Source organism: Dendrobates tinctorius, unplaced genomic scaffold (genome assembly GCF_039654945.1).
Source record: "Dendrobates tinctorius isolate UK_male_01 unplaced genomic scaffold, ASM3965494v1 ptg000202l, whole genome shotgun sequence".
Lineage (NCBI taxonomy): Eukaryota > Metazoa > Chordata > Amphibia > Anura > Dendrobatidae > Dendrobates > Dendrobates tinctorius.
Genome location: NW_027361869.1, coordinates 9,670,266 through 9,683,321, shown reverse-complemented (window position 1 = coordinate 9,683,321; position 13,056 = coordinate 9,670,266). Strand labels below are relative to the sequence as shown.

The following is a 13,056-nucleotide window of genomic DNA, read 5'->3' as shown; positions in this document are numbered from 1 at the left end:
TGTCCCCCAATGAGGTGAAGGAGAAGCATGGATTTTTGTGATAAACTCACCGTAAAATCCTTTTCTCTGAGACGCTTATTGGAGGACACAGCACCCACCCTGTTAGCCAAGTTGGCTTCTGTTTTGTTTAATTAATATACTTTTTTGAATGATATTAGGGTGGTGTTTTTTCTAGACATGTTGTTACCTGCATTAAGGTTGATGTTGTCTGATTTTTGTTTGATCTCCTACTGCTTTTGCATCAAACTGATTCCGCCCGCAACCGGGGCGAGAGTGTATACGGCGGAGGAGGAGCTAACCTCTTTTTTTCACTTGGTGTCAGCCTCCAGGCAGCAGTGGCATACACCCACAGTACCTGTGTCCCCCAATGAGCGTCTCGGAGAAAAGGATTTTACGGTGATTTTATCACAAAAATCCATGTTTTAGACCTCTTGAGTCTACTTAGAGAGGAAGACTATCTGGTTCACAATGTCATAGCCATATGTGTGCCATGCCATGTGGTCATACACTTGGCAAACCCACCTTATAGGAGTGATGGTCTCATCACGGTAGGACACTCTGCCCACCTCCATCCCTTGTCAGGAGGTCAAAGTACTGGCTCATCCTCCCTTCCGACTTGACCATCAGGTTGGTTCTCGCCTCCCATCTGGATCCTTGTGGTTCACTCCACTCGTGAAGAACAGATTTTGGGAAATGTAAGCTTGGCTCTGTTACCAATGTTTTTTTAGGTGCAATTTACACTAGTGTGAGAGGGCATCTTTTTTTTTAAACCAAAAATGGAGACCAATAAATTAATTTTCCATTGATATCACTGTGATACTGCTGTTATGTAGACTATTATTAATATTTTTTCTCTATCCCTAGGAAAAACTGGAAGAACATTGGGCAAGAGCTAACATGAGAACGTCTCAGTTGGAGCAGATGATCCTAGACCACCTTACTACTGATCAGCACGAGATCTTTAGGTTGCTGCGCAAACTTCACGAGTTGCAGGTCTCAAATACAGAACTTTGGGCCCAGAGTGACTGCAAAGATAATAGCGTCCTGTACCAGAAGGACTTTGTGATCCTGAGCCATCAGCAGTACAGATCCTTATGTGAGAAAATCATCCATCTGCAAAAGGCGCTGATAGAAGGTGACAACTAATGATCTGGAACTTGAACCTGTATAAAATAATAAGGTGGTAGGAGAAGACCGGCTAATGCTGGCCACACGCCACTGGTATGATGGGGGAGATCAGGCCACGTAAAAGAAAATTACAGAAGTTCTCTCATATCACTAGGATATACCATCACTTTACAATCAGTGGGAAAGCAACCTCTGTAAACTCCACATATCCTGAGAATATAGGGCACACAGTACTGGTCAACTGGAAGGGGGGCAGATACCATAGGATAGGTGATGATACAGGATAAGTGATGCCATGGGATAGGAGATGCCACAGGATAGGTGATGCCACAGAATAGAATAGGCAATATCTTACTGATCAGTGGGAGTCCCAGACCTGCACCTTTCGGCAGAACGATGCACTTTAATCCTCATTAGAATGGAGCAGCAGAGCACATACTAGACTGCCACTCCATTCATTTTCTTTGGGGCTGCCAACTGCTGTGGTTGGCTTTTTGCGGCAGCCCTATAGGGAATGAATGACACGGCGGTTAGACATCTGATCTGTTGCTCTATTTTGTTAGAGAGGTAAAATGTTCCCAATCTGCCAATTGGTGCAAGTCCCACCTGTCGGACCCCAACAATCAGTAAATTTTCGCTTATCGGCAGGATAGGTGATAACTTGTTTTCACTGGACATGGACAAGCTCATTAAGGGGACCCCATCAAACCACTCCAAATGTCTCATCTTCCTTGACCCATTGCATGGTATTTTCTCTGTAACATGCAAAAAAAAAAAAAATAATAATAATTTTCCTCATTTACAGATTTTTCATTTCATTTTCATACCTATAGATGATAGGGTTCATGGGCCGGAGCTGCTGGAGAAGCTTCATCATTTATGCTCCATGGAGATGACGATCAGCCGGCTGGAGGAGCTGCACTCTCTGTTATCAGGCAGAGTGGAGGTATATCATTATGATCGTAGACACCGTGTCTTGTATATCAGGTCCTATATTATTCATTTGGGAATAAATCCTATCCATTTTAGGGTGTCTGATCGATCACCCGGTTTTGGGCCACCTCCCGGTGATTGTATCAGTCACAGCAGCTCCTCTGTTTTATCATACACTCAGCTTGACAGGTTTACATAGATGTCCATGTAGTGGCGTAACTTGAAGCTTCTGGGCTGCAACTTCAAATCACCAACAGGTCCTCCAAACCATCTTAGGTCATGAATAATTTTGATCATCTTGAATGGACAAAAAGGACCTTAGGGTCCCCCAAGGCTCCAAATCCTGAGTGCGACCACAATCCCTCTACCCACTATAGTTACGCCCAAAAAGCCCAATGGGCCATGGCTTCTGCCACCTGATGCCAATGCTAGTCCCTGGCTATTGATAACATGCCCGATAACCGTGTTTTTATTTTACAGGATGATTCTGTGCAAAATGGGGTTGACCCAGAGATTTATGGGGGGTCACTGCTGCACCTGGATATAGAACAGCCGGAAAGATCAGTCAGTGACCGGAAGAAGAGTGGCGATAACCGCACAAGATACAACCTGTCTCCTTATACCATGGACTCAGACAGGTATGACACTTATTATTCTCCCTGTCTAGGATTATGCCATGTGCACCTCCTGTGCAATTCATCCCACCTGTCGAGGTGGATCTGTGAATCCTCTGGTCCAAATGAGTAGTCTTTAAGCAGCTTATATCATCTGTAAGGTTATTTGTGAATTTTCTGAGAAGACCCTAGTGGCATTTGATTGTCTCCAAAAATTGCTAAAATGTGTTCATCTTCTATGGAACCTTTGTGGCTTAGTATTGTGTCAGCTCCTGGGCCCACCAGAGGATCCTCTGGTGGACCAGTCCAGCCAATACTTGCTAACTCCCTCAAATTGTCAAGATGGCTACCGAAAAAAAGGGGATGTCTCGCAGTCTCCCAGGAGTGGTGACAAATCTCACTGGCTGAAGAAGGCTGGCTCCACTGGAAAAATGTGTTCTGTGGAGTGATGGATCAAGCTTCTCTATCTGGCATCTTAGGGAGGAGTCTGGGTTTGGTGATTCCAGGAGAACGCTACCTGCCTGAATGCTTTGTGCCTGCTGTGCAGTTTGATGGAGGAGGGATAATGCTTTGGGTTGTTTTTCAGGGGTCGGCCACGGCATCTTAGTTCCAGTGAAAGAAAATTTTAATACAAGATATTATTGACAACTGTAGTTTCCAACTTTGTGGGAACAGTTTGCGGAAGGTCCTTTACTGCTTCCCCTGACTGTGCCCAATGCACAAGGTCAATAAAGACATGGTTGGGGGATTGGTGGAAGAACATGACCGGCTCTACAGAGACCAGACACCATCCAACACCCTAGGGTTGAGCTAGAACAGAGATTGTGAGCACAACATCTCCTCCAGTATCAGGGTCTGATCTCACAAATGCTCTTCTGAGTGAATGGCCAAACATATCTACAGACACCTCCAAAATCTTATAGAAATCCTTCCAGAAGAGCGAAAGCGGTTATATCTACAAATGGACCAACTCCATATTAATGTCTCTGGATGTAGAATGGGAGGTCATTTGTAATGTGGTTGGTCCCAATACTTATGATCATATACTGTATTGTACCTTATTTCTAAAATGTCCTACTTTATGAGCACATTCCATTTAATAATTTATCAAGTCATAGTTTTTTCATATTGTATCTTTAGTGTCCATTTACTGTACAATTCATGTCCCCCATTTAGCAGATGTTGGACATCTGCTTGTATATGTATGTTTTCTGGAAAAAAAACCACCATACCTGTCCAGAGGTTTTGTGCCATATTGCAGTCCAGTCCTGATCAGTGCAATGATTTTGAGCTGTAATACCACATCCAACCTGTGTGTGAAAGTGGTGCTGTTTTTGGAGAAATGCAGATAATGTGTTTCCAATCGCTGATAATCCCTTTATTGCAAGCATCATCTTGATCTTTTTCAGGGTCTGTAGTGCCATAATATAACAAGGAGATTACTGCACCTATATCACATATTAATCCCTCATCATCTTGAAAGACGACTACAACTACAGTGTTTTTAGATGATGACCAAGTGCTGAAATCCCTTCCACTATAAATCAACATGAAAAGTTACCATGTCTATATTTTTACTCCAGTGACTGTAGGACGTCAAAATCAACCCCTGGATTAAAGCCCCCAAGACAGAATTCTTCCTTGAGCCTGACACCTTTTCACCATTTGAGGACCCCGATACATCCGGTCAGTTATAGGGGGGTTTGCCTTGGATAAGAACATTGAAATAAGTATTTGTTGAGATCCATATTGGTGTATATATTGCCTAAGAGCTAGGTGAGAGCATCCAAGGTCATAGATGACATGCAGGTTACTCCTGTAACCATTGATGTGTTATAGTCAGTAAAAATGAGCAATTACTCAGGGGTATTATGACCAACTTTTTCCCGTCTCCCATGACGGCACACATGAGAGAGGGGATCCGCCCAGTCAGGACAGGAACCCTACTGAAGATAAAAGGGCGGTACATCTCCTTCACTTCAGTTGGGTTTCCTGTCCTGACAGGGACCCGTGTGCTGAAGACGGCGTGTCAAGATGTCTGTACCTGCCCACCCCCGTGCCAGCGTGGAAGATCAGGCAGAGCCTGTGCGCTGGGCGTCCGGGGTGGAAGCGCCGTCCGCGGGTCCCCCGGGGGCTCAGCGTCCGAGCGGGCGTCAGCGCAGCACGGTCAGGGGTCCAGGGGCTCTTCCGTGGCTGCTGCGCCGCCCTCCCCCCTCTGCCGATGTCCAGGAGCTCCAGGAGGGGCGGCCGCTCCTGGGTCACGCCCCTCTGACGTCACTCGCAAGGCACGCTGGGAGTGCCCGTGTGACGTAGGGGGCGGCGCTGGGATCCAAGATGGCGGCGCCCATGAGGAAAACGCTGGCCGGCAAAAGATCATCCCAGCGGCGTGGCAGGAGGGGTGAGGGGCTGTGAATGGGCACCGGAGGAGGCTTGAGAGTGCAGTGGATCCCTCTCGGATAGAGGGATGAACACAGAAGACGCACTCATGCCCAGAAAACTTCACAAGGGAAGTGGGGCAAGAGAGCAGCGACAGCAGCAGCAAAAGCTCTCGCCAGATGCAGTGCCGAGCCGCCAGCATGCCAGAAGTAGCCGCTCAAGTGGTAGGAGCGGCAGTTGTAAACACGACCAGCTTGACTCTGACACGTCCAGGAAAAGTGTCACGAGTGCATCTGAGGAGCCTTCCTGTACTCAGTCCTCAGAAGCCTCCTCAGACAGAGATATACAGTCATGGCCAAAAGTATTGACACCCCTGCAATTCTGTCAGATAATATTCAGTTTCTTCCTGAAAATGATTGCAAACACAAATTCTTTGGTATTATTATCTTCATTTAATTTGTCTTAAATGAAAAAACACAAAAGAGAATGAAGCAAAAAGCAAAACATTGATCATTTCACACAAAACTCCAAAAATGGGCCGGACAAAAGTATTGGCACCCTCTGCCTAATACTTGGTTGCACTACCTTTAGCCAAAATAACTGCGACCAACCGCTTCCGGTAACCATCAATGAGTTTCTTACAATGCTCTGCTGGAATTTTAGACCATTCTTCTTTGGCAAACTACTCGAGGTCCCTGATATTTGAAGGGTGCCTTCTCCAAACTGCCATTTTTAGATCTCTCCACAGGTGTTCTATGGGATTCAGGTCTGGACTCATTGCTGGCCACCTTAGATGTCTCCAGTGCTTTCTCTCAAACCATTTTCTAGTGCTTTTTGAAGTGTGTTTTGGGTCATTGTCCTGCTGGAAGACCCATGACCTCTGAGGGAGACCCAGCTTTCTCACACTGGGCCCTACATTATGCTGCAAAATTTGTTGGTAGTCTTCAGACTTCATAATGCCATGCACATGGTCAAGCAGTCCAGTGCCAGAGGCAGCAAAGCAACCCCAAAACATCAGGGAACCTCCGCCATGTTTGACTGTAGGTACCGTGTACTTTTCTTTGAATGCCTCTTTTTTCTCCTGTAAACTCTATGTTGATGCTTTTGCCCTAAAAGCTCTACTTTTGTCTCATCTGACCAGAGAACATTCTTCCAAAATGTTTTAGGCTTTTTCAGGTAAGTTTTGGCAAACTCCAGCCTGGCTTTTTTATGTCTCGGGGTAAGAAGTGGAGTCTTCCTGGGTCTCCTACCATACAGTCCCTTTTCATTCAGACGCCGACGGATTGTACGGGTTGACACCGTTGTACCCTCGGACTGCAGGGCAGCTTGAACTTGTTTGGATGTTAGTGGAGGTTCTTTATCCAACATCCGCACAATCTTGCGTTGAAATCTCTTGTCAATTTTTCTTTTCTGGCCACATCTAGGGAGGTTATCCACAGTGCCATGGGCTTTAAACTTCTTGATGACACTGTGCACGGTAGACACAGGAACATTCAGGTCTTTGGAGATGGACTTGTAGCCTTGAAATTGCTCATGCTTCCTCACAATTTGGTTTCTCAAGTCCTCAGACAGTTCTTTGGTCTTCTTTCTTTTCTCCATGCTCAATGTGGTACACACAAGGACACAGGACAGAGGTTGAGTCAACTTTAATCCATGTTAACTGGCTGCAAGTGTGATTTAGTTATTGCCAACACCTGTTAGGTGCCACAGGTAAGTTACAGGTGCTGTTAATTACATAAATTAGAGAAGCATCACATGATTTTTCAAACAGTGCCAATACTTTTGTCCACCCTCTTTGTTATGTTTGGTGTGGAATTATATCCAATTTGGCTTTAGGACAATTCTTTTTGTGTTTTTTCATTTCACAGTACCACTTAAGACAACTGCAGTGGGAAGTTCTGTCAGTGCAGAAACAATTGAAAGGGCGTTTAGAGGGCAAACTATGTCCCTCCATGGAGGTAAGAAACTTCCTACTCTGGTGGACTATAGAAGAGCATCTAACAGCCGGTGTCCCGTGGCAGAAACCAATCGAGGACTTCATTACAACCGACGCAAGTGCCACAGGGTGGGGAGCACACCTGAGATCCCACTCGATACAGGGAACCTGGTCCTCGCTAGAAAAGGATCACGGTTCAAATGTAAAAGAACTATGGGCAGTAGAGAAAACCGTGAAACTTTTTCTCCCCTTGCTTCGGGGCCGCCACACCCGAGTCATGACAGGAAATCGTGCAGTGGTAGCTTACATCAACCATCGGGGGAGGGGAAAGATCTCGGGGCCTCATGAAAATACCAAATCTACTTTTCCAGTTAGCTGGACAACATCTGTTGTCCATCACGGCACTGCATATAAGGGGTGTCGAAAATACAAGCAGAATTCCTGAGTCGCAGACACCTAAGACAGGGGGAATGGTCCCTAAACCCCCAAGTTTTCCAACAAATAGTTCAGGCTTGAGGCAAACCAGAAATAGACCTGTTCGCCACCTCACGCAACAGCGGGGTCAGGAAGTTCTGCTCACTGAATTCAAAAGAAAATCCCTTCGCAGTAGATGCCCTACAAATACCCTAGAAGTTCTCCCTGGCCTATAAGTTCCCCCCCTGATACCAAAGATCCCCGTAGTAGTCCGGAAAATCAGGGTAGATCGAGCAAGAATAATTCTTATAGCTCTGTTTTGGCCAAGGAGACCTTGGTTCTCCCTTCTGGGACTCCTGTCAGTGACGGATCCATGGTTCTTACCAGAGGTTCCAGACCTACTTTCCCAGGGACCGGTGGTCCACTCTCAGGTGGGGGGCTTCCATCTGGCAGCCTGGATTTTGAGAGGGCGCTACTGAGTTGCCAGGGATTCTCTCCAGGGTTAGTCTCCACCCTGTTGAAAAGTAGGAAACCTATAACATCCCAAATCTACGGTAGAAAGTGGAAAAAGTTCCTAGACTTCCTGGGGGAACCCTTGGGGGATGTAGCGCCAGTGGGACCTATCCTAGAGTTCTTACAGTCGGGGCTACAACTGGGGTTAGCCACTACCACACTCAAAGTTCAAGTCTCAGCTTTGGGGGCCCTATATAACTGCAACTAAGCAGCCAATAGGTGGGTGTCCCGATTCATAAAGTCCTGTGGCAGGTCAAGGCCGGTCATTATCCCAAAGATACCACCCTGGGACCTCAACCTAGTCTTAGAGGCAGCGTCGGACTGGAACACCTTGGGCCCACCAGAGAAAATCATTCTTGGGGCCCACTATGTAGCTGCATAGAGTTAAATACCAGACCACCAATTATGCAGTAAAACACACTAATATCCGGGTATAAGGTTGTACATGTCTTAATTATGTAGCAGGAGTTGGGGTAGCCCCCTCATAGAATATAAAGCAGCCCCCTCACATAGTATAATGCAGCCATCTCATAGAATATAAGGCAGCCATCTCATAGAATATAATACTGCCCCCCTCATAGGGTATAATACTGCCCCCCTCATAGGGAATAATGCGCCCCCTCATAGGGTATAATGCACCCCCTCATAGGGTATAATACTGCCCCCCTCATAGGGTATAATACTGCCCCCCTCATAGGGTATAATACTGCACCCCCTCATAGGGAATAATGCACCCCCTCATAGGGAATAATGCACCCCCTCATAGGGAATAATGCACCCCCTCATAGGGTATAATGCTGCCCCCTCATAGGGTATAATGCTGCCCCCTCATAGGGTATAATACTGCCCCCCTCATAGGGAATAATGCACCCCCTCATAGGGTATAATGCTGCCTCCTCATAGGGTATAATACTGCCCCCTCATAGGGTATAATACTGCCCCCCTCATAGGGTATAATACTGCCCCCCTCATAGGGAATAATGCACCCCCTCATAGGGTATAATGCTGCCCTCCTCATAGGGTATAATGCTGCCTCCTCATAGGGTATAATACTGCCCCCTCATAGGGTATAATAATGCCCCCCTCATAGGGTATAATAATGCCCCCCTCATAGGGAATAATGCTGCCTCCTCATAGGGTATAATGCTATATAGATATATAGATATAGAGTTAGATAGATATAGATAGAAAGATAGATGTAGAAATAGATAGATATAGAGATAGAAAGTAGATAATGGATAGATAGAGATAGAAAGATTCATAGAGATAGATAGAGATAGATAGAGATAGATATAAAGATAGATATAGAAAGAAATATAGATAGATAGATCGATAGGTAGATAGATATAGAGATAGATAGAAAATAGATAATGGATAGATAGATATAGAGATAGATGGCTATAGATAGAAAGATATAGGGATAGATAGATATATAGATAGAGATAGATAATAGATAGAGATAGATAATAGATAGAGATATACAGATATAATAATAATAATAATAATAATAATAATAATAATAATAATATAGACATATATAGATAGATATAGAGATAAATATATATAGATAGATGGCTATAAATAAAAATAGATATAGAGATATATAGAGATAGATAGATATAGAGATAATAGATATAGAGATAGATAGATAGATATAGAGATAGATATAGAGACAGATAGATATAGAGATAGATATAGAAATAATAGCTAGATATAGAGATATGTATAGAGATAGATAGATATAGAGTTAGAAAGATAGATATAGAGATAGATAGAGATAGATAGATAGATGGATAGATAGATATAGATAATAGAGATAATAGGTAGATATAATAGATAGATATAGCGATAGATATAGAGATAGATGGATAGATCAATAGATAGATAGATAGATAGATAAAGAGCTAGAGATAGAGATTGATAGATAATGAGATGTAGAGATAGATATAGAGATATAGTGTTAGATAGAAAGATAGATATGGATATAGAGAACAGATATAGAGATAGATAGATAGATAGATATAGAGATAATATATAGATAGCTATAGAGAGAGATATAGAGATAGATATAGAGAGAAACAGATATATATATATATAGAGATAGATATAGAGATAGATAGGTAGATAGATATAGAGATAATAGATATAGAGATAGATAGAGATAGAGAGAGCGGTAGATAGAGAGATAGATATAGAGAGAGATAGATACAGAGATCGATAAATAGATAGAGAGATAGATATAGATAATAGATAGAGATAGATAGATAAAGATAGATAATAAATATAGAGATAACAGATAGATATAGAGATAGAGTAAGATAGAAAGATATAGAGATAGGTAGATATAGATAATAGAGATAGCTAGATAGACATAATAGATAGATATAGATATAGATAGATATAGATAGAAAGATAGATATAGAGATAGATGTAGAGATAGAAAGATAGATATAGAGATAGAGCGATAGATAGAGATAGATATAGATAATAGATAGAGATAAATAGATAGAGAAAGATAGATAGATATAGAGATAGAAAGATAGATAGATATACAGAGAGATAGATATAGAGATAGAGATAAATAGATAGATATAGAGAGAGATATAGAGAGAAATAGATATAGATATAGAGATAATAGATATAGAGATAGATAGATATAGAGAGAGATAGATACAGAGAAAAGATATAGAGATAAATAGATATAGATAGATATATAGATATTATTATTATTATTATTATTATTTATTGTTATAGCGCCATTTATTCCATGGCGCTTTACATGTGAGGGGGGTATACATAAAAACAAGTACAATAATCTTAAACAATACAAGTCATAACTGGTACAGGAGGAGAGAGGACCCTGCCCGCGAGGGCTCACAATCTTCAAGGGATGGGTGATAATACAGTAGGCGAGGGTAGAGCTGGTCGTGCAGCGGTTTGGTCGATCGGTGGTTACTGCAGGTTATAGGCTTGTCGGAAGAGGTGGGTCTTCAGGCTCTTTTTGAAGGTTTCGATGGTAGGTGAGAGTCTGATATGTTGTGGTAGAGAGTTCCAGAGTAGGGGTGATGCGCGAGAGAAATCTTGTATGCGATTGTGGGAAGAGGAGATAAGAGGGGAGTAGAGAAGGAGATCTTGTGAGGATCGGAGGTTGCGTGCAGGAAAGTACCGGGAGACGAGGTCACAGATGTATGGAGGAGACAGGTTGTGGATGGCTTTGTATGTCATGGTTAGGGTTTTGTAATGGAGTCTCTGGGCAATTGGGAGCCAGTGAAGGGATTGACAGAGGGGAGAAGCTGGGGAATAGCGGGGGGACAGGTGGATTAGTCGGGCAGCAGAGTTTAGAATAGATTGGAGGGGTGCGAGAGTGTTTGAGGGGAGGCCGCAGAGCATGAGGTTGCAGTAGTCAAGGCGAGAGATGATGAGGGCATGGACTAGGGTTTTTGCAGATTCTTGGGTGAGGAATGAACGGATGCGTGAAATATTTTTGAGTTGAAGTCGGCAGGAAGTGGAAAGGGTTTGGATATGTGGTTTGAAGGAGAGATCAGCATCAAGGATTACTCCGAGGCAGCGAGCTTGTGGGACTGGGGAGAGTGGGCAGTCATTTACTGTAATTGATAGGTTCGTAGGGGGGGTCACGTGAGATGGGGGAAAGATGATGAATTCTGTTTTGTCCATGTTGAGTTTCAGATATCTAGTGGAGAAGAAGGATGAAATAGTGGACAGACATTGAGGGATTCTGGTTAGTAGGGAGGTGATATCTGGTCCAGAGATGTAGATCTGTGTGTCATCAGCATAAAGATGATACTGAAAGCCATGAGATTCTATGAGCTGTCCCAGGCCAAAGGTGTAAATAGAGAACAGCAGGGGCCCTAGGACTGAACCTTGTGGGACTCCGACAGATAGGGGGCGAGGTGAGGAGGTGGTGTGTGAGTGGGAGACGCTGAATGTCCGGTCTGTTAGGTATGATGAGATCCAGGAGAGGGCCAAGTCTGTGATGCCGAGGGATGAGAGGGTCTGTAATAATAGGGAATGGTCCACTGTGTCAAAGGCAGCCGACAGGTCCAGGAGGAGGAGGACAGAGTAGTGTCGCTTGCTCTTGGCAGTTAAGAGGTCATTGGTGACCTTAGTAAGGGCAGTTTCAGTGGAGTGGTGTGACCGGAAGCCAGATTGTAAGCGGTCGAAGAGGGAGCAAGAAGAGAGATGGGAGGACAGTTCAAGGTAGACGTGTTGTTCCAGTAGCTTGGAGGCGTATGGGAGAAGTGATATAGGGCGATAGCTAGATACAGAGGATGGGTCAAGAGAGGGCTTTTTGAGGATAGGTGTGATGGAGGCATGTTTAAAGCTTGAGGGGAAAACACCAGTTGTTAGTGATAGGTTGAAGAGATGGGTTAGGGTTGGGATGAAGACTGTGGTGAGGTTTGGGATGAAGTGGGATGGGATCGGGTCGAGTGCACAGGTGGTAAGATGTGATCTTGAGAGTAGAGTGGAGAGTCGATCTTCTGTAATGGTGGAGAAGTTGGTTTTGAAGGTGGAGGGCTGGGAAGTCGGGAGGAAGGGCTCTGGGGGTTGTTGACCAAAACTGTCCCTGATGTTATCAATTTTCTGCTTGAAAAATGAGGCAAAGTCTTCAGCTGAGATGAGTGGGGAGGGAGGAGGTGCTGGGGGGCGGAGGAGAGAATTGAAGGTGTTGAATAACTGTTTAGGGTTGTGAGACAGGGAGGATATGAGAGATGAGAAGTAGGTTTGTTTAGCTGTGGCGAGTGTGGTCTTGAAAGTAGTGAGGGACTGTTTGAATGCGATGAAATGCTCGTTGGAGTGGGATCTTTTCCATCTGCGCTCAGCAGCCCTGGAAGCTCGCCTCAGCTCTTTGGTCAGGCTGGTGTGCCAGGGCTGTCTGTTGATTTTGCGAGTTTTGGTATGTGTAAGTGGGGCAGCGGATTCCAAAGCTTCAGCTATTGTGGTGTTATATAGAGCGGCAGCGTCATCCGCATTGTGTAAGGAACTTATATCTGTAAGAGGGAGGAGGGATTCGGAGAATGAGTGTAGGTCAAGGTGTTTAAGATTCCTGCGAGGGTGTGAAAGTTTGTGGGGTGGGGATTGTAGACATGGAGTGAAGAGGGAAGAGAATGTGAGCAGGTTGTG

The 13,056-nt window shown here is 44.3% G+C and overlaps 1 protein-coding gene across 1 annotated transcript in view; it reads left to right on the top strand.

Annotated features, from left to right (window-relative positions):
- The window catches only part of LOC141057190 (kinesin-like protein KIF19), a 95,436-nt gene that overhangs the window by 46,437 nt on the left and 35,943 nt on the right, over positions 1-13,056 (top strand). Inside the window, exons 13-16 of the mRNA XM_073553733.1 lie at positions 865-1,135; positions 1,962-2,074; positions 2,542-2,699; positions 4,259-4,361. Coding sequence (XP_073409834.1) covers positions 865-1,135; positions 1,962-2,074; positions 2,542-2,699; positions 4,259-4,361 — 645 coding nt within the window. The remainder of the gene's footprint in view (positions 1-864; positions 1,136-1,961; positions 2,075-2,541; positions 2,700-4,258; positions 4,362-13,056) is intronic.